We start from the raw sequence: 25491 nt of genomic DNA, 5'->3' as shown, positions 1-25491 counted from the left end.
TTCACATCATCACGATTCCCAGGGTCCTTACCTTTTCCTGGCTGTCGATTGCTTTATATAGTTTGATATCGGCATCTGGCTCCATGAAGTCCCCAAACAGAACTGGCTGGGAGGGGACGACCTCCTCAAAAGTGGTGCCTAACTCCTCCATCATACTCTTCATCAGGTTGTCAAACCAAGTCTGGTCCTCCTTGCTGACCAGGCGATCACAGAAGACCCGGCAGCTCTCGTGGTACCACAGTCTCAGCAGGTGCAGTTTGTTCTGTTAGGAAATCCCAGCAAAACACCCCCGTCAGAGAAGCAGAGAAGTATTGAGAGCCTCACTGTCAGGAAAGCTGGTTCCTGCCCAGCATGTGGCCAGCTCCACTGCTGCTAGAAGGCAGCTGGAGTGGAGAAAGAACTGGGCCGAGGAAGCTGCATTCCCTGCTCCTCTCAAAATCAACTCTTGTCAAAACAGCTGCTTTGCAGAGAGCTCATTACAGCTTCAGCTAATCCCCCCTCTATTTGTCCATATGTCAGGCTCTCTTTGGGAGATTTAAATTTCATGTTGTTTGTCCTTATATTTCCCCCAGTTTGGTTTGATTTGTACTGTTTTCAGAAGTTGTGTTTTTGGGAAAGCTTCTTTTATTCAGGTGTAGCACAGAACCAGGGTCCCAGGTACTTCCTGTGATAAGTCAATCTCTGCTGGCTCGGCTGGAGCCAGGGCAAGGTCCTCACGAGAGCTGAAGGGGCAGAAGCCTCCATTGCTACAAGCTGGTAACAAGACACCACCTCTGCCCCTGCGTGGTCCCGCCTTGTCCCCTCTGGCTCCATCCATCCCTGAGTGGCTGGGCTATGTCATACTGACTCCCCTGTGCCCCTCACCTGCTTTCACACCAGGGGCTGGGGTGGCAGTTTAGGCAATAGACCAAAGGGAAGGTCACCACATTCATTGAACAGTACCAAAATGCAGCTTCAACAAGACACTGAGGTCTATTTGCAGGCTTGTCAATGAGGCCTTAACTGGAACACTTCTGGCCTTTCCCTGGGTGGCTTGGCTGGGCTGATGGGAGGACTCACCTCGATTTTGCTGGGCTCAGCCATGAGCATGCCCTGGAACACCTTGGAGAGGTCTCTCAGGTTGAAGGTGTAATGCGACTTTGCTGGTGTGGGCAGCAGCTGGGACGTGACGGTCGAATACACACAGATAGTGGCATCAACCAAGGGCTCGTTCAAGTCTCTGACTGCAAGTGCTCCTTCTGCAGAGACAGGGGAAGGTGGAGAGGATGCCAAGGTGGTGACTAGGTTGAGAAGGTCCTAGCAGTGCAGGCAGGTGGCACTGAGGGGCAGAGGTGTTGCTAGGACTTGGCCAGAAATGCACTTTTCCTTTGCTTTCTTATGCAGACACTGTGTGGAAACCTGACCAAGCACCTGCCCACTGCAGTGGACAGTTGGCCAATGAGTTTCCCAACCAAAAGGAATCGGTTTTGGGGAGAGGAGAATGCACCACAACAATTCTGTATTGTTAAGACTTCATACACCCCAGGGAGAGAGGAGACACTCCCAGATAGGTAACTGGTGCCTACCCGAAATACACCAGACAGGTCTTCCTTCTCCCTCCTTGCACTCCCACAGTGGAGTCTCAGCTACTTTTAAGCTAGAAGGTGTGAGTGCCCTCTTAGCTAAACCGCCTTGCAATTCATTGAGCTCAGCAAATGCAAAGCCACTGAAGAATAATTTCTTATGCAATAGTCTGGCAAGATTTAAACACAGCTGCCAGTTTTGGAGCATAAAATACTTTTTTTTTTTTTTTAAATTCCCAATTAAGTTCATTACAAACACTTCTGGGGAAGTAGAGCCCTGTAACACCCCAGCATTTTGCACTTTTTGGCATTATTTCCAAAATTCTTTAATTTCTTTTAAAATCACAGCTACATGCTTCAGTGTGCCTCTGACCTCATAGTCAGGTACTGGCACTTATGAATATTGCAAGCACTCGGAAAGCTCTGCTTTGCTCCTCTCACAGCTCACTATTCTCACTCCTTCCTACTGGCAGATTTGCAGATGAGGGCACATTTGCAAAGATGATCCTAAATTCCCACCCTGTCAAATATAAGAGGACTCATTTCACTCCAAATGAACCATTTTTTCTGGGTGGCTGTAGCACCATGCTTAGATCCACCCTGCTCAGCCGTCCACAGGCTGCAGCAGATGGAGAGTAACAGAAGGCTCTGCTTCCACAGAAGGCTGTTGTCTGGGCAAGTGTCTGTCTGCTGAAAGCACAGGTAAGCTGTGCCATGCTGTGCCCATCAGCTTGTTCTGTTCACAGTCTCTCTCTCACTCATCTTTCTGCTCTTACTTATGCACTGGATCTCTGTAACTTCCTTCTCCTAGGAGTCCAGGTAGAAAAGATAAAAAAACCTTAGTGACCATTTACCCGCTGAAGTGAAGGATATTTGCATCATCCATCACAAAAAAATCCTCTCTGAAAGGCCTAGGCTATAGGGATACCTTACGAAGCTGTGAGAGCCAAAGTTGAAGTTTGCTGATTTGCACCAGCAGAGTTTTGGCCCCGAGACTAAGCAGCGTATGAGTTGTTTGCTTAGATTCAAAGAAGACCTTCCCAAAATCATTTTCAAGCAACTAATGCAAGTTCCAGCATCCAACACTTTGATCGGATCATCGGTATTAATTCCTCCCCTTCCATTGTGTTGACTTGCAACATGAGGAGAAGGTGTCAGTTGTCTGCAGAACTTACCCATCCAGCTGCCAAGGATGGTGCAGAAGATAGTCTTCTTGCTGCTCTCCTCCATCTCAGTGAAGGAGAGGTAGTTGAAATGGCGAGTGAGGCGTGGAGTGACAGCATTCCTTCCCCCTCCAGGAGGTCCCATGGCACAGACAAAATTAATATCTACCAGTTTCTTAAAAGTACCTTGAAGTGCAAAATCAGGAACAAGTGGTAAATTGTAGTAAAAGCCCTTGCCACAAATCTCCACAGCAGTACACATATCTATCAACAAGCCAACTTTTGCCAAGAGTACTGGGCAAAGGATCTGGGTCATACCTATCTGTTTCCTGTCGTACCAGCCACGGTGGTCCATCCACTGCCGCAGCAGCTCAATGGGGGGCTGAGCACCGTATTTCTCCAGCATGGGCATGTTCAAGTCATCAATAAAAAATATGAAGTACTGCCCAACCGGAGGCCCGAACACACCCTTTCGCCTGTAAGGACAGAAGCCATGTAAGGACAGAGGACAACACCTATTGCAAAAGTACTCCTAACTTGATCCAACAGAATTTTTTTCTCCAGAGCCTTCCTGGGTCAGTGGTTTGTATGGGCCCCTTTATATGGGCCTTTGCTCAGAAAAGATCCTGAGCAATGTTTGAGGCACTGGCTTCTTTCCAAACATGTGAGTGAAATTTTGTTTACTTATGCACAATGTCAATGAATAAATGGGTGCAAATAGAAGCAAAGCTTGAGCCTATGAATCTGTTGGAAACTTCAAACCAGTGGCTGACCAGGGCAGAAATAGGGAAGTTTCTAATGATGGAGGGTGGTATTGGGGGTCAGCAGCCATATTTTCTCCCCTCATCAGTTTCTATAAAGATCCCACACTAGGGTTTGCTGTGAAGTGTAGTATTTATTGAATAACTAGATCTGGAGCAACTTTTACAGACCCTCACTAATCCTTCTCATTTTCTTGCCATTGTGTCAAGTTATTACTGGCTCTCACAGTCCCAGCTCAGATTTGCTGTGTGCCCTGTTTGTTATCCACAGCTGTACGTGCTTGGGGCCCCTTCAGGTCTTGGGATGAAACTAAATGGCCAAATAGATAGAAACACTGAGCTCAGGGTTACTGCCTTTGCAAACAGAGGAAGGGAACTTGCCTCTTATCCAGTTTGCTGTCAATGAGATCCTGGGTTTGGTTAGCAGAGGTGTGTGCCGAAAACATCAGGAAGTGGGCGATGTATCTTAGAGGCAAATTCTTCAAAAGCTTGTCTGTAATTGTGAGGGTCTTCCCTGTGCCAGTGGGACCAATGCAGAGAACCTAGAAGCACAATTGGGAATGCAGCATAACCACAGGAATGCTGTTTATGTTTCCCAGCTCTGACATTTTCTGGAGGAAATGCAGGTTATGGCTCACTTTTAGGCATTCAAAGGCTGGGAGAGGACAGAAAGCTTGCTTCTCCAGTAAGGACAGCTGTTCAACAGATCTCTTGGTGTGGAAGGAATCCAACCAGAGAAGTATGAAATAGAACTGTAGGAAACAGGTAAAAAGGGATTGTGATGGGCTATCCAGCAATTACTGCATTTTGATTGAACAGCTGAGTGTTGCTACTCCTTTGGGGCCCTGGCATGGTGCCTGGGGATGGAATGGAGAACTCTTGTTGCTCAGGCACAGCTTTCGAGTAGAGAAATACAAATCCATGAGAGTGGGAAATAAGGTAGCTGTTAGGTTCTGATTGCACTGGGAGAGGAAAAGGTGCCCCTATTGATAAGAACAAGGCTGAATCAAAAATCAAAGACAAGGCTGAGCACATACAGGCTTATGGTTGGTGAGCAACAGCTCCAGCAGATGGGCCATTCGGACTGTGTTCATAGTAGGCACAATAATGTCACAGAAGTTGGTATCAGGAACCATGGTGAACTTTGCTGTAGAGTCCAGCCACTTTTCCCAGCACACCTGAAAGATATGGGGGTGTTTAGAGGGGGCAGTTGCCTCTATGCCCTATGGGAAAAGGAAAACGATTTCTGCTGGTTTTGCCCTGTCACAGATCCTTGTGTAGTAGCTCAGATTCTGATGAGGAATTCAGGTTTCCAGCCCCTCTGTCTACTCTGACCTTTCTGCATAGCAATGCTGTGAGTGTCTGACTCATTTCTTTCAGGAGGGAGGTAGCCCAAGAGTTATGAGACTATTTCCCCAGCAGTAACACACTTGCCCTCCGTTCTGAAAACTGGGATCAAAGCAGGACGGAGCACTTGTGATATCTGCAAGAGCTGGAATTCTGTCCTAAGATGACACACCCTGTAAGTGCCTCCATGGCAGAGGGCCAAAGAGGCCTTAGCTGGGATCCTATCTTCACCATTGGTGCCATCACCCTGTTGCACTCACAGGCACATGGAAGGTTTGTGCTTGTACAAGGCATGGAAAACTTGTGCTAGAGTCAAGTCACAGACTAACCTCCCAGAGGCCACTATACAAGTGAGGTAGAGGTTTTGTCAGAGATGTGCTGCAAAACACTGAGAAAATGCGTGTTCCACCCCATGTGGCCTTCCCACAGAGATGATGTTGGCAGCTTCTGCTAAGCATCTGATGCTCATGTAGGGTGCTCTGCTTTGCTCTGATTTCAGGAAGGGGAAGCATTTTTCCTCTTGTTCTTTTTCTTTTTTTTTTTTTTTTTTTTTTCCTTTCAGCCCAGGGGCTGGTGACTGTGAGTCAGATGGGCCTTGCATGCCCTATTGCTTTGCTGTGTCCTGTGAAAAAGATGGCATATTTGTCTGCCTTGCTCCTCCTCCAGTCTCTGCTGCACACAGCTCTCCTGTTGTTGTGCACTGCTTTCTAACTCAGACCTTTCCATATGAGCTTCTCCCTGTCCTCCTCCAGCAGCCACACTTGTAGAGCCCTCTCACTTTCCTGAGCACTGGTAGGTCTGAATTGAAAGATCTGCTTCACAACCCTGAGGGCAAGAAACTGCTTTCCACGTATAATGAAAAGCTTGATTTCACTTTAAACATTCTCACTTTACTCCTGTAGGCCTGTCTTATTTGCCCTTGATGAGAAAATCCTACCAAATCCTGCAGGACTGTATTGTTTCTTGGTCCCTCCCCCCAAATTTCCCAGCTTGGAGTTGAAAGTGAAATACTTTACCTCCCTAATGACCTCCTCATCCAGATCATCTTCAGCATTGCTAAGCCCAGCATCGTACAGTTTATAGTCATAAACCAGTCCTTCTTCTGGGAACAGTAACTGGATCTGTGAGAATAAAGCTGTGGTGAACCTGGCTGCCACTCAGCTAAATTCACAGTAGGACCTGCACTACTGGAAGGAAGACTTTACTAATGGGATGCTGCCCAGGCCGGGGGGTCAGATCTCTCTCCCAGGTCTTCCAGCTCCAGGGGTCCCTTGAAGTTTGAGGCAGATGAGGTATACCAGATCCCAAGAGGAAGTCCATCTAAAGCCTTCAGGCATTTAAGAAGCTCTGACCCCCATTTCTCATCATAAATTCCTCTATAACAAGAGAGGATCTGCTTTTCCTTTACTCACCTTTTCCTTTGCCATCTTCTCCCTCAGCCACGAGCTAAAGGCCTTGCGACCTTGGGAATCTCCAGTAGCGCCTACACTCCAGATCAAGGCAAAGATAAACCAGGGTTCAATCAGCTCTCTGATATGAGCTGCCTTTTCCTGGGAAATCTTCCTAATTCCCTGAGGACCAGAGAAAAGCAGAAGTAAAATTCTCAGGCACGGTTAAGGTACACAAAAAACAGACTCTTCTTAATGTGTCTGTAATTCTATTCAGCTTCTATGTAGCTTTTTCTAGCCAGTTTTTCACAGGCCTTGTTAATGTATTCTGTGGATTAAAACTTGCTGTTTCATTGCTGTACTTGAGAGACTCTCCTTGCTGAACTAATGTCACTCAACAGGAGCTGGGAGAAGAATTTAGTCCTTGGTTTTTAATTTTAAAATTGTCCAGCCTTCTTCAATGATAATTCTCAAAGGACATGCGATCTGAAGTGCATCGCTGCTTAGCTCTGATCTCGGCTTTTCACTCATTCTCCAATTCCCTCTGCTATAATAAAAGTGAACCTCTTCCCTCCAGCCTCGTAGGCATGCATCTTATCTTTTGCTCTTTCAGTGGGCAAAGGATAATCCTACCAGGTTTACGTGTGCTCTGCAAGATGTTGTATTACTTTCTGCCATGTAGATGAGCTACAGCATGACCTTTCTGCACCAGCACCTTGTTCTCTGGTGACTAACCCTCTGCATGACTTAGTGCCCGTAAGTGTTACAGGCACAAGTGATGGTGATAGAGGTAGCAAAATCCTACCTCAATGGGAATGAACGGCTGAAATAAACATTCCAAAAGCATGAGGAGGCTCCTTGTGAGGTTGCTGTCCGTTGAGGCAATTATCTCCTTCACAAACCTCCGGACAAAGCTGATGGCCTCCTATAAGGAGAAGCAGGAAGAGCTCAGTGTCACCATCCAACACATTTGACTTTGCTTTTATCTTCTAGGGTTCTGGTTTTTCCTCACCTCCCTGCAGGCTGTGTTTAGCAGGGAAGGTATGACTGAGAATGCTGCCATTTCCCACTGCGTCCCGATTACCACCATTTTGACTGGAGAGAAGCAAGTCAAACCCCTTGCTTCCATCTCAACCCCAAGAAATCTCTGGACCCACCTTTTGGTTCTATGCAACAGTGATATGCATCTTGTGCCATCACTGCTGTTAAATGGTTTGCTCCCTTCAGAGCCTTCCTTTGCAGCTCCAAGTTATTCATTAAAATGCAGCTTAGAAGCAGAGTAGAAATAACAAGACTTATTCTTACTACTTTCTCCCTGGAGTTATTCCACAGTAAGCAATGGACTGGCACCACGGATGATTTTGTCCAGAAGATAATTTTTAAATTAAATAAAACAAACTATAATGACCAATAAGACTCAGTCACATCTATAGGGATCAGTGAATAACCTCTATTAAACCCAGGAAATTCACAGAGCAATTTGTATATTGGTGTCTGAAGTATTCCCAGAATGGCATTTAAATCCAGGATTTGACAAGTCTGGGCTGGTTGATATCTGAGCTGACAAGCTCCAAGCCATGGAAAGGCTGGAACGGCACGGTAGCTCACCTTGAGGAATCTCCTGAAGAGAGATGCTAGCTGCTGTGAGAAGGGCTGCATGATGCCTGGGATTTTTTGCAGCCAGCACTCAATGAAGGGCTCCAGCCCCAAGATGCTGGGTTCCAGGTAAACCATGCCACAGCGGGAGACTGTGGCAGGGGAAGCAACAGCCAGATCCTGGACTTCAAACATCATGGTCATGCTCTGGAAATTGCAAAAGGAAAGAAAGGAGGCTAAGGACTTGATCACTTCTGATATATCTCTCAGCACAATTTGGTGAAGCTGAAATCTTTCCCTTTGTTGCAGGAGCACCCTTTTTGCTGTGCTAGTGCAGCACAGCAGAGGTCTGGCCAACACAGGGCTGCTACTGAGACATTTCCATACGAGTCCATCACAGACATCAAGTGGAAAGTAAAAGGCAAGTCTGTTCCAGGAGGGAGGAAGGAAAACAGACAACAGGCAGCAAAAGTGGGAGGCACGAGTTACCTCTGTCAGCTTGATGATTTCCCCCGAGCTGAGACACAGCTTCTTATTGTCATCTAGCACTGTGTTCATGTTCTCAATCCACAAAGCATCAACTGGCCCATCAAACACGTACCACTTCTTGCTGGTGTCAGTGGCTGCAGCTCCCCGCCGGATGAGTGAGGAAAGGATCCCATCTCTCCTGAAAGGTGGGAGGAAGGCAGGGCTTGGCCCATTCTGGTTTTGCTGAAATCAATGGAAAAGCTTCCACCATATAAGGGAACAGAGCCAGAATCTTACCCTGGTTCATGTGCCCAAGGATACCTGTGCCCCACTTGCTGATGAGCTGCATAAACGTACATCTCATTCTTCCTTTTACTGGGACATACATCTCAGCCTGAGTGACACCATGAAATAATTTCTTTGGGCATTAGGATCTGGACTTCATGTCATCTAACTATAAAATGCTAAAATTCCCTTTAACATCCCTGTCCTCAGTGAAAAGCAAAGAGGCCTTGCTAGCATCCAGTTCAGTTCACAGGTGGTTATCTGCTCTCTGGAGGTGCCTCTGTCTCTGCCAAGTGTAAAGGGAGACTCAGGACCGCTACTTTGCTAATTCATATGCTTCAGTTGGGTAACTGTAGGTTATGAGGATGAATCCAGGCTAAAAAGCATGACTCTACCCTCTTCATAACTGACACTCCCCATTCTCAGCTGCCTGTGAACCCAGGTGGTGCCGGAGCTGGTGAATAGGAGAGCAGACACACAAGGAATGCTGGCTGTTGACAGCAAGAACTTAATCTGTACATGGAAACCTGGGGTGCAATTTCTGTTCAGGCTCTGGACTCTATTCCCATTATGAAATAATTGTTTGTTATTTTTATAGTGCTAATGAATTCCAGGGTATTGTTACTGAGATCAAGGGAAAACAGTCTGTTCTAAAGCTCAGCTGATTAAAACAGATGGATTTGTCTGTAAATACATTTTACATGGCTGCTATATTTTTCTTTTTGTCATGTTGACGTGTCTGTGTGCTGCCCTTGGGTAGAGTCACATCATAAATAAACTGTCAAGCTTAACTGGAATATCCTATAAAATGTCCTCCAGTAAAGATGCGCCAGAGCCCAGGTTGGGAAGCTCTGGGTCTCAGCATCAGTGCTTACTTGCTTGCACTTTTCCTAGCGGCAGTTAGTTTCATATTTAGTTTGTTTCCCTCATTTTACAGAACACAGTTTTTAGCTTTGCCCCTAAGCAAGTGGCAGGTGACAGGGCCAAAGGGAGATTCACACTGCTTCTCACACCTTAGCTTCCGGATAAAGTGAGCTGTAAAGTCAACCTCAGGTCACATATGGAAACACAAGCAGTAGGACCTGGCTGTCAAGAGGGCAAATGGGCTATTGGTTCTTGCTTCCAAACCATTTAAGCAAGCAGGAGCCCTGGTAACGGGAACGAAATGCCTCTTTATGCCTGAAAGTCATTCCTCATCATTCAAGGCCACCAGTGTATTTATACAGAACAATTCAAGTACGCAGTACAGAGGTCACTTTTCTTCAGAACCAAAGCAAGTGTTTTTAAACTGCTGTATCTTAGAGCAGGGGCATGTGCTCCAAAGCAATTGAATTATTCCTTGTTACGCAGTTCATGCTGCGAGCTGTGCTGCAGTAACTGTCTGGGCATGTGCTGGCAGCCGGGCCAAGCGCACAATAGAAGATGTCAGCTTAAATCGCCGTGACTGGCTATTGTAGCTTGGTGAGGATAAGGACTTGATCACTTCTGGTTTTATGCCACTACCCTAAACAGTTCTCAGCCTTGAAGAGAAGACGCTCAAGACCAGAAGAAAAGCATTTCCCGTCTGTAAGGAAGGAAAGCAGGTTTTGTACTTTACCACTCATGCGTTAGCAAGTTGAACTCTCCATAAAGCTGGCCCATTGTGATGGATTTGGGATTCAGTACAAAGTAGCTGACTGCTTCGTAATTCCCACCACTGGCTGCAGGCTGACCTTTCAGCGATGTCACTGCAGCTGCCAGGACTTCATAACTCTGCAAAAGCAGGAGAGCAAGAGAGTTAACTGCCATGGCTCCATAATGACAAAGCCACTTGCTCTTGCAGCAGTTGCATTCAAAAGGCAGTGAGAAAGGAGACATCATGAAGGACAGTATCATAGTAAGGTGATGCCTGGCTGTATTCACTGAAATAAAGCATTCTAGACGCAAGTGGGGAGGACGTTATATCTCCCATGCAAGATGCCTGCAGCATCTTGAGATGTCAAAGTATGTCTCAGCCTTAGAAATGTGCAGCAGGGCTAATAAGCCTTGGTCTAATCTCCCAGCTTGAAAGGGTGAGCTAGTAATACACTTCCCCATGGATATAAATCAATACTAAAAGGCAGCATCTTGGTGCCCTGACTTCTATCAGACAGAAGCTGGAAATGCCAGAGTGTGAGTCTTCTGTGAAGCTTTACCCTTTGCATTACTAGGTAGACAATGGTTTGATGGGGCCAGCACAGTGTTTCAACCATACCTTTGTCTTCCCAGAACCCGTTGGCCCCACAAGCATAAGGCCATGACGAACCACAGTGGTTTCATAGAGCTGGATGCACTTAGTCACAAAACCTGCAGAGGAACATGATGCAGAGTGGGTCTGGGACCAGCTGTCTCTTTCCTAGGGTAGCGCACTGGACTAAAAGCCCAGGTCCAGAGGGAGCTTGTGGAGAGCTTTTCCCCTCACCATCAACATCCTTCAGATCTGCTCTGATGCAGGATTTGCGAATGGCTTCTTCCAGGATCCCATAATCAACAGGCTTTTCTCTGATCTTGGGAAATAAATCTGAGACAATACCATTGAAGAGCTTGAGGTCATCCTGCAGGAATTTGGGTACATTGGCATCCCTGATAGCCTGCAGGCAGATCAGCTCCTGCAAAGGTTTAAGAACTCAGAACTTCAAAGATCCTGACTCTTATGCAGCTGCAGAAAAGGCCACATAAATCTATGACAGTATGAAGTATAAACACAGTTACCTCATTCATAGTAGGATTCTCTCTTTTGAGGTTGCCAGCTGTTGAGATGACAGTCTTCACAGCTCTCATCCCAAAGTCATAGTGATCCTGGAAAAGGCATAGAATAAACAATGTCATCAGATACAGAGGCATCAGCTAAAAAAGAGTGAATCTCTGCATGCATTCAGTTAGCAGGTAAGAAAAGAAAAATGATTTATGTCTTCAAAACAATTGCTCCTTCGTGCAAGTCTGCTTTCAGGATCCTTCAGACAACTGGTCCTCAGCTGTACAGACTATGGGTGAGGAAGATGAGAACAACAGGATGACAAAAAATGCTAAATGGGGGGAGAAGTAGACAGGCCTGCTTGGTTCAACTGTCCTGTCACTGTAATCCTAACTAGGACTGAAGGTAAATGCAAGTCCAGCCACAGGAGGAGAAATGAGAATTAGAAAGGAGGGAGGTAGATGAAGAATGAATATTGTGACGTTTTTGTGATATACTATCACAAGGCACCAAGAGAATCATTCGGGTACTTTGTGCCTAGGCTGAGAAAACCTCACATTTAAAAACCACTCATGGACATTAAGGCACCTACCTGGGTGCTGAGCTGCTCTGACAATAGTTTGAACGTTGTGGTGATCTTCCTTGCAAGGACTTTGGCTTCATTAAACCCAAAGGAGTAGAGGGAGATCTCGGTAATCATGGAGTAATCTGGGACCATCATAGCCACCGGACGAAAGAGAGCCTGAAACATACAGTTCCAACACAAGATTAAAACACTGTTGTTTCTTGCTTTTTCCAGCAAATAAAAAAGTCTGAGTATCTATCCCAGACTGCTTAGAGGACACAGCACGAGTATGTCTGGCACCTGCTAGGGTAGCACCCCTACAGACTGCAATCTAAGGAGTGCCATTTGCTACAGATGTGATTCAAATCTCAAAATTATTCTAGAAACTTTCCAAAAGCATCACATCCTAATTCTTGTCATGGACACACTGGTGGTCTGGGTAGCATCCAGCATCTGTATTGCCCCTCTTTTTTTCTGCTTAGGCAGTCTCCCCTCCTTACCTTCAGGTTATCCGGCAGTTCAGTACGCCCAGCATACCCTGGGTTCATTGTGATGAAGATTGCACAGGATGGGACCAGTGGGATCTCCGTGCCTTCAAACATGAAGTGATCCACCTAGAAAATTAAAAATATGATCAACCTCAAAGAACAGAGCCTGCCCTGCATATTAAATAACGTACCAGAATCTTCCAAGAGGAAAACAATGGCTTTCAGTAGTTAAATTATCAAGCACAGACACACACAGCTGCTCACAACTGTAGTGACTCAATCTGGTCACACTGCAGGAATCCAATATTATCAGCAATATTTTTCACCATTTAAGAAACTGGGCTCATGGAAGATTTACTGATAGGATAAATTTTTTTTTTTTTTTTGGGCTCTTGAACAGACTTCTATCCCTTCAGCTGTAAACAAACATCTTTCCATTTATCCTGCAGTAGAGTTTGGACCGGAATTAATTTGTGGCAGAGAGGGCAAAGAGGAACCTAAATCCTTTTTAAAGCTGTGTAGGTAGTAATTTCAGATGGGGGATAAAGTAATGCAGGAGAATTCATGGAGACCAAGTTTCTAATTCCAAGCCAAAGTCAAAGAGATTCAGGTCTTATCTTCACCGAGTCTCCAGAGAACAAAGCAGAGGCAGGCTGCTAGACTGGCTGACAGCTGAGTCTCCATGTAAACCAACAATTCACTTTACGTTGCAAGTCTGTGTGTGCATGAATATGAATTTTTCTGTCCATATTGGGTTTTGTGAATCCACTAAAGCTTGGACAATGCATTTAGACAAACATGGTGCTGAGAAACTTCTGGCAGAACACTGGCTGCCTTTATCACAGCTCCAATTTGTATCAACTTAGTGGGTCTGTATTGGAGTGGATCCGTATCAGCTCAGTGGATCTGTATCCCACACCAAAGTCTGCTGGTACTGCAGCTCAAGCGGAGATGTACTTCAGCCTGTGAGAGCATGGGCAACTGTGGCAGCACAGACTAGGGGAAAGTTACAAACCCCACCCAGGACGTTGACTATGTAATGGCCTGATATGATGTGCCACAGCTAGGGCATTACCCATGCCTCTCCAAGCTCAAATATCTCTGCCTGAGTTGCCTCTCAGCAGTAAAGCTAGTCCTCTGTGAAGATGCATGCAAAGACAAGGACTTGCCTAGACTAGCTCAAGTGAAGATTTTCTTGACTACCTTTGCATCCACATGTTCATTACATACCCTCTGCTGCTGTGCTTTCTGAATGGTTGTGATCTGCTGGGCTACCACAGATAGCACCTCGATATCAATGCGGTTGAACTCATCAAAGCAAGCCCATGCGCCAGAGCTGGGCAAGGAAGGAAAAATGAGGGGAGTCAGGAACATCACGCAGGAGCAAACTTGCAGTCAAAAGTTCAGCTAGATCTAAAAATTATAAATCCACATACTGGGGAGGCAGCAGAGAGACAAGTGAACCTCTAAGGCCCCCAGTGTCCCACCATAGGCAGTGACCCAGCCACAGTGTACTGGTACAGCAGAAGGGGCTGTAGCCCCTCACCCCAACTATGCATCCCCGGCCATGAGATGGCTGAGAAGGTGCATGGTCCCTGCAAGACCATGGCAATGCCTGATCCTAGAGCCTAGGACAAATTCCGCATGTTACAGATTTGGTCTTGAAAGAGGTATCATGTTGAATTCCTGTTTTGTACCCGAGCTGTAAGTGTAGCAGATATAATTTAGACAGCTCTGAAAAATGGACATAAGAGATTGGAAGACTATGTATAAAGCTGGAAGCATGTATATGAGGAAGGTGATCTTCCCACAAGGCATGGTTTAAGAAAGAAGTTAAATTACTTACAAAGAAAACATCTGAGAAAAAAGTATCAGCTTTTGTTGAAGTAACTAATTCAGATTCACCAGTGTGCAACAGACTAATTGGACCAGCTTTGTTTGAAATGTAGAGAAGAGAGAAGCTTCTCTGAGAGGATCCCTCAGGGCTTAGAGCAGTCTCTCTTGGCTGCTCAATTTTGGATACACTCAGCAGATTCTCTCCTTCTTAAGATTAAGCAGCTTGTGCGCTGAAACTCAGTCCAACGTGTATGATATTAAAACAAAGGCCAGAGCTGCAAACATTTGCACAGGTGGATTAGTGGAGAGTGGATTGGTGCAAAACATTTTAATTTTGCCTTAAACGAACAGGATCTCTTTTTAGAATTTTTTTTTTCTTTTTTAAATTGGCTCAACTGTCTTTCCCTTCTGGCACGAATTTTGTAACTTTGCTCATTCTGGAACACAGTAACCCCCTTAAGTAGGGCTTTGCTTGTTCTTCTGGGCTGCTATGAAAAATACCCACCAATTCCCAGTGGCCAGAGTCCCTGTACCCTACCCACTCCTTGATAATGACACGCAGCATTTCGTTGCACCTGGCTAGTCCCTTGAAAAACTTTCCCATTGCCATAAAGTCAAGCTGGTCAGAGCAGTTGAACACTACAGTTTGGATTGCTAGTGCTTTGCCCAGGTCTTTTGTTGTTTCTGTTTTGCCTGTTCCTGCTGGTCCTGCAGGTGCTCCTCCAAATTTCAGGTGCAGAGCTCCTGTAAGCGTCAGATAACACCTACAACAAAGAAGAGACCAGATGATGAAAAGCATTTCTACTACTGATTTCAGTAAGGGAGACATATGATCTATCCAGCTGGAGACAAGTAGGAATCCATCCTTTATTATTCTGCAGAACTGCTTAAATATGCAGCATTCTGCAAAGGAGTTAGCTATGTGGCCTTGATTAGTATTCACGGGGGCCTGCATGGATAAATCCTCCTGCCACTGGCTACAGATTCACTTTCCAGAAAAGGACAGTTACAAGAGGGTAAAATTAGTATTGCTGCTGCATATTCTAGAGTAGTAGATGCCCCTATCTACTGGCTTGTACAAGAGCTCCTTAGCTATCAGGTGGGCATTTTATATGAGTCAGAGCACTACAGTAAGAATTAGGAGAGTGAAAGCAATCAGTCTGAGCATTGATCACTAGGAATAAAGTACAACCAATGCCAGGGTGTTCCTATGCCCTCGTCTCAGGTAGTCCTTTACTGTACAAATGGTTTCTATTTACATACATTAAGCAGTAAGACTGGTATGGTCAGATCCTTGGTTCAATCCCCAAGGAGGCCTGTTCATCCGGAAAAAAAAAAAAAAAAAGATAGATATACTTATTACCCAGAAAACAATCTCCTTACCTGTCAGTGAGGGGTGTGATAACCAGACGGCCAGTGTTCCCCAGATACTCATAGCCATAGATAAATTCAGCATTGACTGCTCTGATGTACAGGTCCCCCCTTGTCCAGTAGTACCTAGTGATGAGTGAACATGACATCAGAAAGATAAACACTGGCTGACAGACAATACAGCAGCTCATATGACTACAGCCTGCAGGTTTGGAGACCTGCATGTCAAGGGATTTCCCTCTCAAAAGGATAAGGTAACACAAGAGGGTGGACAGGAGTTCTCACAGGAACTGAAATTAGGTGTTACAACAAGCATCGCACTCCTTGGGCAGGAGCGTGCCCTTTCACAGTGAGGCTGTGAAACATCATGGTGTGGATTAGTCTATATTGCCAAAGTGGGTGCTATCAAAACTAGGTCTGTCTCAGATGCCTCAGAACTGGCATCCTTAGCAGATTTCAATGCCACTCCTCACAGGGGTGTTAGAGGCAACTCAGGAATACTGCTTACTGACTATGGAAACTCTTATTTCCATTTGCCATGGACATGGCTGATGGCTAAGAAGAATGAAGACTGGCCAGGGAGGCCAGGTGACATTCAACAGCTATGCTCTCTACCTGAGCTGTGAGATCCACTCAAAGTCATTCATGCTTGTCACATTCTCTTCAATCAGCTTTGCTGCAACATCCTTGGCATGGACCTCAATCACAATAAGAGCTGACAACACTGCTCGCTGAATCTTGGACAATTTTCCACGGACCAGGGCAACCAAATTGCCCAGCTAGGTAAGGAAAAGAAAGTACTCTGAAGCACTTCATGTCTCGGAGACCCATGCTTTCAATAATGCAATCAAATTTATGGCATGCTAAATCCAGATTACAGGCTGTGTCCAGGCAACTTCTGCCTCTTCTCTTGTCAGAGATATGAATGACTACTCAGAAAGCAAACACTGCTCAGGGCTGGCTCAGAGCTGACTTTTGCCTACACCATTACCATGTTCAGGTGAAAAGAAAGAGTTTGAGCTACCATGAGGCCCAAGCTGGTATCTCCCAGGTATTAGGTGTGATTAGACACATGCAACAGATATGAAGGATGCAGTTTCACTTTGATTTCTACTGTCCATCACCTCAGTTCTCCTCCACCTTTGACTTCTTGGGTGACCCTGGAGTTATCTTTCACCTTCCTCCCGTCTTCAGGTAATGATCGTATTATCAGTCCTGTACATTATTTGAGGTTTATGATGACAAATATCCTAATGATTAAAATAGTAAGAACCTGGGTTTTTTACCTGGTTTTGAGAGTTAGTGTGCAGGACTGCATCTCCGCTTCTCCTACAGTATTGTTCTGGCTGTATGCGTAAGTTACCTAAGGTCTGATGATTGAAAAGTCTCCATCTGGCAAAATCCCACCCTTACATTCATTTTCATACCTGAGTACTCAGCTGTGGGAAAAGCCTGCTGGACAAATCTCCAGCTTCCAGAGCTTCAGATACTTCCTGTGTCCAGAAAATCTGGCTGGCAGCAATGACCACCTGGCCAGGCCACTGCAAGACCCATGTAGTATGTGGAGTCTTTAAGAAAAAAAAAAAAGAAAAAAAAAAAGGTGGTAAGACAATGACTTTTTAAAAATTTCTACTTCTCCCTGCTCTGAGATGAATGTGAGACACAAAAGAATGCTTCCCTTCCTCTATTTTAATTTTCCTAGTTTCAAATTTTCAGACTGAATAGAAAACAGCAACAGAAATATTTGAGGCCTTTTATTTTTTCAGCCTTTCTCCCTCCCTAAACCCAAACAAATAAAAACTTAGATTTTCTAACAGCATAGCTTTTACAGAGAAACCAGAGGCAAGATGCAGTCCCTAGAATACTGTGTGAGACATGAGAGGTGAAGAAGAAAGAATAGGGTAGATCCTTATAAAGAGGAAGTTGTCAGAAGACAGGAATAGAAAGGGATTCATACAGGGCTGTTCTATGACATTTGGAAGTGTTCTGTGGCTGATAAGTGAGTGTGCAGGGTTTGCATTCTTCTGGACCATTAGCTGCTTGCTCAAATGTGCATTCTGCACTTGACCCACACTTGGATTAAAGGCTGTATTTTAAAACTAGTAGAATATCACACATTCATCAGCCCCTTCACTGGTCACCTCTATGGCAAGCCTGGAACCAGACATCAGAGACCTGCCAGTCTGCAATAAAACTCTTACCTCTGGATAAACACGGATTGATCTTTCTATGTTGTCCTTTACACTGGCCTTCATGGATTTCTCAACTTCCAGCAGCCAGTCCTCCACATTGTCAGTGGGATAGAGGGGAACAAACAGCTTCACCTCTTCTCCTTCAGCAGAGTACATGTGTGTGATCTGTAGGTCCTCCTGGAACAGCAGCTAATGGAAGAAATGCAACAGGAGATGTGAATGGAGGATTTCCTTTCTATTTCTGCATTCCTGCCGTGAGGGACAGCCAGGCTGTAGTGTATGATCATTAAAAATTTGGTGCCAAGCTTGGTTGTCAATAGTGATAATAAAGTGTGGAACGGATGTGCAAAATGACCTCTTCAAAAAATGGAGGATGATTGTACAAAAACAAGAGATTCACATCGTTGGTTTAACCTGAGTGAAACAAATCAAATTATAGGTAGGATGAACATTCCTCATTGCCTGTCTAGGATTCAAACCCTTGATTCCTGATCAATTCTGTAGATTCAAATCATTTCCCCTGAGGTCACAGTGCCTGGCTTTAAGAGTGAAATTTTAATAGCTTCTCAACTATTAAAATAGCCCCAGCATATCACTAAAAGTCCCCTTATTTATTCCAGTGGCTTTGCAGCAGGTTTCCAGTCCAATTTCCTTTCTATTTTCCCAAGCTAATGACTAGGAGATTGGTTTCAGTGTCTGAGTATTGTGGTGGTTCGAGCTGTGACTAGCCATGGAGTCTGAAGTCTATTAGGAATAATAAAGAGGAAAAAGAGTCGGGTTAACCCCAGCTGCTAAGTAGGGATGAAGGCAGAAACTTAATTCACTTCAGGCTTGTTCACTCCTTGTCTCTGCTGAGGCTGTCAGCAAGAGTGGAATTCCATCCTAACCAAGCGCCAGCGAGTAGCCTTCTAAGTCTGAGCTATTTCTCTTGGCCTCCATGGCGGGGTGGACAGACATCTCCAGAGGGAGTGTCCTCTCCTCCTAAGATGGGTATCTAAGTGAATTTCTGCAAGGTGCCCTTTGCAGATGCCTATTTTCCCCTCGTTGTCTAAAAGGCAATGTAGGGTGCCTAGTTCATAGGCAGATGTCTGACTGAAATGTCTAGTGAGGTTGCTTGAATCCCACTCCAGCGCAGGCAGTACCTTGCAATGCCTACATACAGTTACAGGTTCCCAGGAGATATATTCCTACACAGCAGAATGTGAACACTCCTCCAGATCTCAGCGTGCCTCCAAGTTCCCATGACACCAGCTTCCCAGAGGTGGGCCAAGCTACTAGGTGCTTGCTTTGCCTACCTGTGCAATGTTCTCAAAGCACTTGCGGAGGTGAGGTTGTACAGCAGTGGGGTCTTTTGTCTGAGACAGTATTTCCAGCAGCTCATCGTCTGAAAGGAAGTAGAACCTAAAAACACAGACCAAGGCATGAGGGGAAGTTCTCTTTACTGTAGCATCAGGGGCTAAGTCCTGGCAAGATGAGGAACAAGCCTATTACTAGAGTCACTGTTCTTGACTGCTCACTGATCTCTTTGTATTTGTGTAGGGGAGTAGCAGCCATGCTCCAGCCATCTACCATTCTGTAGAGATAGACTTATCCATCCGCAGAAGTCAGTTATTCCCATGCAAAGTGGGTTTAAATGTCTATCAAAGAATAGAAGCATTCCGTCAGAAATAAAGGATGGAGTTACATGGAGGTTTTCATTTTATCCCACCCTTTCTAGACAAACCACGAGGGGCAAGTACACAACAATGCTACTGGACTGCCCTTAACTCACAGCATTTGTGTCTGCCTGTTTTCTCCCCATCAGATGGCAGCATTGAAAGGCACAGCCCTGCTTACATTTGGATTCCTACTACAATATCTTTAGCTTAGATCGTTTTGTTCTTTCTTGGCAGAGTGAACTGGAGGGAGTCTCTCATATTTTCCGAACCAGGGAGTGTGAGATCTAGCCCACCGAAGTTTGGGGTCACCTGGGAAAAGTGCCTCTCTTTGTCTCCAGATATTCACTCAGCCCTTTCTGCACAAGTTCAAGCAGTTTGTTACATTTTTGCAGGTTCTCCAGTAGCATAGGATCAGGGCACAAAGAAATCACCTATAAACAGAATGGAGAACAGAGGAAGCATCAGTATTCTGACCATGTGGGAGATAAGGCAGTGGAGATAATTGGGTTGCCCAGTGATGTTACTGATAGGATTTAAATGACTCATTCACAGGAGTACTTTCACAGGGAGCTGGAGAGGTGTGAGCTTTGTGGGCAAGGAGGGGAAACAGCGCTTATGGTTGTGACAAGCACATTTCTGGGTTCCCCTAAATACCAACATTTGTAATATGGAATACAAGTGGAGACTGGAGAACAGAAGAGCACAGAGCACTGCTACCAGGATGCAGAAACAGATGAAAACAATGCTTCTAAACAATTTAAAGAGTTAGTCTTGAGGAGGAATTGAAGGAGTTATTTATGGATTACGATTATAGCAGGGTTGGTTACAGGATTTGTAGGAGGCAGGGAGTCTGTGTGCTGAGAAGGTATTTGGTGGGGTGGACAGCTTGGTTCAAGGCACCACAGGGAACAACTCTGTCCATTTGGACATCAGAATAGAAGGCCAAGTTCCAAGAGCAGAAACCTAGCACACCTCCCTGGGCAAGGTTCCATGGTGTATACAGTGCTGCTCATGCCCACACCATTACAGAAATGACAACTCAAAGGCAGTCCTTGTATAAGCACAGCTCCAAGGAATTTGGGATACCTGCACTGGCTTTCATCAAGGCACACACCTCAGGGTTTTCATTAGCATTCTTCATGATGTTCCTCCAGTCCCTGTCCATGGCCTGGTAGCGCTGGTTTTCCAATGGGAGCTGTATTTTAATGTCCTCTGACCTAAAGATGGGCTCCAAGTAGAGCCAAGCACGCTGGCAGTTCAGCCATTCCTCTAGGACATCCTAGTGGGAAGCGAGAGCAGCGTATCAGGACACCACACTACAAACTTGTTTGACAAAACCATTCAGACTGTGCATCAGAATGGGTTTTAAAAAAAAAAAAAAAAAAGGAAAAAAGAAGTGATGCTTCACTTAGACCTTCCACAACTCTAAAACCTACCTGCAATCAGGAGCTGGAATTTCCTTCCCAAATAATTAACAATTTCCTAGCAATTCCCTTTGCTAACTGTTGTCAGCAGACATCAGAATCAACACCCACTAGTTTCATGGGGGTAGTTTAGAATTGTATGTAAGCCAGTACTAAAGCTCAAAGGGACTTTGTGGTGCTAGGTCAAATTGCTATGGCTAGTATTTATGTACTTTACAGAAGATAGCACAATGTGAGCACACAGCAAGATGGGGGGGTTATTTTGTGAAATGTGTTTTTTGGGGGAAGAAGAATGACAAATAAAATATGCCAGACTGCAATTCTGTCATACCCTCTCTCCTGTCTGATGTACCTCAGCCCCAGCCTTGCCTACAGAATAATCCATGAAAAGATCTTTGAACAATGCTCTGAATTAAGAGAATGAATAGCTAAATATTTAAGTTTGACACCAGAAGGAAACCCTGTTTGTCAGGTGTTCAAAAGAGCAGGAGAATTAGGTTGGAAGAACATCCTCCTCCTCTGTTTTCAGGTATGGGAGATTGAAAGGTATGGGGAACCTGCTCAACATTGCAAATCAGCTTAGGTGTTTGACTCTCTTAGACACACAGCACTATCTACCTATTCCCTGAGCACAGGCAGCCACTCGACCTAGCAAGAGATGGGGTTTTCCAGTAATACAGAGAGTGGTGTTTGCCATACTCCGTCAGTGAACTGTTTTAGTCACTTCCCAGGAGTGGATTCATGGGCCTTTAGTGACAGGAATGAATGCAATCAAAAGCAGGGGTAGGAAAGGCAGGGGTGAAAACATGGACAACATCACAGCCAGAATCACCCTGTAAATAACTGAATTTCCCCACGTCACCTACTGCTGTAGGGCATTTCAGTATCCTCATGAGACAAGGCTAGCACCCTGGCAGCCCATGGCCCAAACACACCCAGATGGTGAGCACCAATAAACTGAACAAGGTAGTTATGAATAACAGACAACAGTGCTGACATGCATCAAACACCAGCATTTAGAGAGTCCTCCAGCCAGATACTCGCACTGGACTTTTTCTCCTGCAGCAAAACGCTATTCTGCTGGCTGACTCCTGCTGCATGCTGAGCATTCAGGCTTTGGTTTGATGACAAAGTGCTGGCATGGTCTGTCAGATCCTGCTCTAAACAGCAGTCTTCCAGATGATTTCCTACACTGAGATGTGAATGATTAACATGGATTTCACAGGGCCTGTAAGAATCTGTAAGGTCCGCTTAGTATAATATGATTAGAGATGCCAGCAGGACTACTCACAGCAGTGGGAGAGTCCTGGCCCTGCCAAAAAGTGTTGCAATAGGCAGTGAAAGAGCTGGAATTTCATCACTGCTGTTTGCAGAATAAGGCTCTGAGTTTGTCCCCTCTTTTACTAGAGTCAGAGGGCTTTGACAGACCCTGTTCCTCCCTGAAGACTGTTATTCTCTTGATAGTTGTCCTCATAGTTCCTTAGCAGCAACTGCACAATATCCGTGTTCAAGCACGGCAGCACAGCCCAGCTGCCTGCCTTCACTACGTGTGTGCGGGTAAGAAACCGATACCTGTGTCATCTTCAGCTTATTTTCCCACATGTTCATCCTGTCTTCAAAAGGTTTCTTGAATGGTGAGAAAGACATGCTCTGAATCATGACAATGTGATCATCTAGGAGCTGAGAAGCTTCATCGGTGTTTTTCAGAATAAAGGTACCTGTGTCTTTGTAAAGCATCACAGTAAATAAAACAGAACTCCATTCACTCTCCATCTTGTTGAGTGCCTGGAACAGAGGGACAAGCAATTTAATTTTCAGATACAACCTGTGCAATGGTTATCCCAGCTTCCACAAGTCTCTTAATGCCCATTTCTAGTCAGTGATACATTTTTGCTCTTGGATTCCACTGGAAACTGCAGCTGTGTATTTAATGCACGACACACTCAGCAACAGCATGCTTCCTCTGCATTGCCCAGTGAACTCAACACCTCAATGCTGTCCTGAAAAGGAACATCTTAAGGGGAAAAAAGGGCAATTTCACCTCCAGGCCCATTTATGTTACTAGATGCACAGAGGCTGCCAGCAAAGTGCCTATTAATGATTATGGTTAACGATGGCTTTGTGAAAAGGGTACATATCCACTGGGAACTTGCTTGAGATTTCAGAGAACAAAAGCTGCCTGAAGGTAATGACTTTCAATCATGACCATCTTAGGTCACATCTGAACTGGTGAACTGAAGCTGAAAGACTATCTAACCTATGAATTTCCAGAGCCAGCAAGTCTTCCCTGCACATTTACTGCTTTAAAGCATTTGCTACCTCTGTTTCCAGTCACGGCTAACCTCCCTGACATAACGTTTGAATGGCAGAATGCAGACAATCGATTTATTTTAACTTAAACAGTCCTTAATCCCACAGTGAGGTGTGAGACCCAAACAGTGGATCAGCATAGCCATCAGGCAGCACTGTTATGCTACAACTGAAATTCTGCGCAAGGCAAAATGACTTCTTCTAATGTGTGATCTCAGTTGAGTGGCCATTGCTCCCCTGAGTAAGGGCAGCAGCCTTTTCACTTGTGCTGCAGAATGTGTCTAATGCTGTGGGACAACAGGAACATCACCCAAGGCAATGACTGTCTGCTCAACAGTATTCAAACTTCTCAAATGTATTTGAGAAGCAAACAAAGACACAGCAAGTCCCTCCCTCCTCACATGCTCAATGGCGTGTTCCTTGCCAGCTATCTCAGCTACTTTGGTAATGCTCTCGATGTGGTCCAGCAGGTTCATGTCCAAGCAGCGACCAACTGTCAGACTGGGTTCTAGCTCGATATTGATGTTAATATCTTCCGACAGCATCTCCCAGTGCCGGTTTCTCATGCCAGGATTGCGCAGCCCTTGAATTAAGGGGATGTACAGTCTGAATTCTTCAATCTTGTCTCGCAACTCCGTTGCCACACCCTGGCAGACTTTCAGGGAGAAAAACAGAAGAACATCAGCAACAGCAATGTGGAAGTTGCCTTAAGGAACTTCCTAGAAGTTGTCTAAAGCCTGATGTCCTTGTAAGACATGTGGTATGAGGTAGGTAAGCAGCAGGAGAGAACACTGGAAAATGCAGGTTGAAGTGATGAGAACACAAAGGCTCTCTCTACATGGCTGCTACACAAGGATTCAAGCCCACTCCCAGAAGCAGACCTGCCTCTTAGGTAGAAGTCTGTTACAGGCAAGTCCATGCTAACTAGAAGTGTGCCTTAGCCTAGAGCTCACTGAAAGATGAGAAGCAAACAAATTTAACTCCTTAATATGGGCCCAAGCATGATGAAGGCTCATCTGCCAATAGATATTTTAGAAGCTCTGTTCATTGTTCCAAGATCTTAACTTGCAACCCGCTCTGATTAAGGAAGTGATCTCACAGCCAAGCTCAGGCCATCCTAAATGGAAGATGGACACCACATAGGAGCTAGAAGTAGGCTCGGATCACAGCCAGCTATGGAAATGGAAAACATGCAGGAGAGGCCCTGCCAGCCTTGTGGTCACACTAGAGCCAAAGGTACATCTGCCTCATAGGAAGGACAAAGACAAGGAAAAGGCTTTGCTCTCTGGGGGCATCCTGGAACTCCACATCTCTGCACTGTCTACATCCTGCCCTTCTTCAGCTTGTGCTATCACGAGTAAAGCAATGGACAGGCAAAGAACATGGGGCTTGCCTTCTTTCCAAAATCTGGCCACCTGCACCTGCTTTTATTGCACCCTGCATGGTTCCGCTGCACACTCACAGCAAGGGTGTGACCACCTCACACTTCCTGCTGGGTGGTAGGTAAAGACAAGGCAGGCTCAAGGACAAAGAACATATTTTACCAGGTGCCAGGGAATATTGCAGTGAACATGAGCAGGTATTCTTAGTATTTCTGTTTACCATAATGATTCATAGTTACTCACGCATCCACTCATCACCTCCTCCATTGGGGCTGATTCATGGTATTGTTTAAGAGCGAGTTCAAGTTAAAAAGGATGAATCAAAAATCTCCCACTGCAAAATATATTTCAATCTAAGCCATCTGGCAGAATATTTTAGAATTAGCTCTAAAGAATGACCAAAGCATCTCTGAGAATCATGGAATGGGAAGTTAAGTGACAACCAAAGTCTCAATTCCAGCTTTACTAGTAGCCATGGTTAAAAGGCCTTCACATGAATTGTGAGGGCTGGATGCGAACATCTAAACTTCATGCACGTTCAGGCAGGGAGGAAAACAGTTATTACATTCCACAGATCATTTCCAGATTTTACAGCTTCATTTTATTCCTAACAAAATCAAGACCTCTTCTAGCTTTCCACCAAATTCATTGGCCAATAGAGAAAATAAGATCGGCCAAGAAAACAGCACCTGGAAGACCCAGATTCGAGTTCTTTTGCTGCCTGACTTGTGCAAGGGCTTAAACCCACATGTCTAGACACCGGCCTATATAGTAATTCTCTGACTAGCCTGGATTATTTTACTTTATATAAATGAGTAAATATTAACTGCAACATAAGAGGGTGGCTTTTATTTCAGTACTGTCTTGGGAATTAGGTATAAAAGGGATTTGCAGCCTGATTGTTTCCATGCCAAACTGGTACTTCAAGCAGCAAACTAGCATCTAGATGTGAATCATCATAGTTCCAGAAAAAAATGTGGAA

At 45.1% G+C, this 25491-nt stretch overlaps 1 protein-coding gene across 1 annotated transcript in view; it reads right to left on the bottom strand.

Moving 5' to 3' along the window:
- DNAH1 (dynein axonemal heavy chain 1) overlaps positions 1-25491 on the bottom strand; it is a 99934-nt gene that overhangs the window by 26009 nt on the left and 48434 nt on the right. The window contains exons 22-49 of the mRNA XM_042799878.1: positions 23529-23782; positions 22390-22602; positions 20508-20672; positions 19703-19824; positions 19031-19136; positions 17745-17924; positions 16971-17111; positions 16159-16322; positions 15556-15669; positions 14748-14936; positions 13567-13672; positions 12349-12462; positions 11876-12025; positions 11301-11387; positions 11011-11197; positions 10804-10895; positions 10168-10322; positions 8307-8484; positions 7830-8024; positions 7027-7146; positions 6246-6404; positions 5850-5954; positions 4524-4664; positions 3868-4028; positions 3044-3201; positions 2738-2911; positions 1060-1238; positions 32-262 (exon numbers count right to left, since the gene is read on the bottom strand). Of these exons, the coding sequence (XP_042655812.1) occupies positions 32-262; positions 1060-1238; positions 2738-2911; positions 3044-3201; positions 3868-4028; positions 4524-4664; positions 5850-5954; positions 6246-6404; positions 7027-7146; positions 7830-8024; positions 8307-8484; positions 10168-10322; positions 10804-10895; positions 11011-11197; positions 11301-11387; positions 11876-12025; positions 12349-12462; positions 13567-13672; positions 14748-14936; positions 15556-15669; positions 16159-16322; positions 16971-17111; positions 17745-17924; positions 19031-19136; positions 19703-19824; positions 20508-20672; positions 22390-22602; positions 23529-23782 (4340 nt within the window). The remainder of the gene's footprint in view (positions 1-31; positions 263-1059; positions 1239-2737; positions 2912-3043; positions 3202-3867; positions 4029-4523; positions 4665-5849; positions 5955-6245; positions 6405-7026; positions 7147-7829; positions 8025-8306; positions 8485-10167; positions 10323-10803; positions 10896-11010; positions 11198-11300; positions 11388-11875; positions 12026-12348; positions 12463-13566; positions 13673-14747; positions 14937-15555; positions 15670-16158; positions 16323-16970; positions 17112-17744; positions 17925-19030; positions 19137-19702; positions 19825-20507; positions 20673-22389; positions 22603-23528; positions 23783-25491) is intronic.

Source organism: Tyto alba, unplaced genomic scaffold (assembly GCF_018691265.1).
Source record: "Tyto alba isolate M040663 unplaced genomic scaffold, T.alba_DEE_v4.0 Super-Scaffold_3, whole genome shotgun sequence".
NCBI classification, from domain to species: Eukaryota; Metazoa; Chordata; class Aves; order Strigiformes; family Tytonidae; genus Tyto; species Tyto alba.
This window is presented reverse-complemented; position numbering and strand designations above follow the sequence as displayed.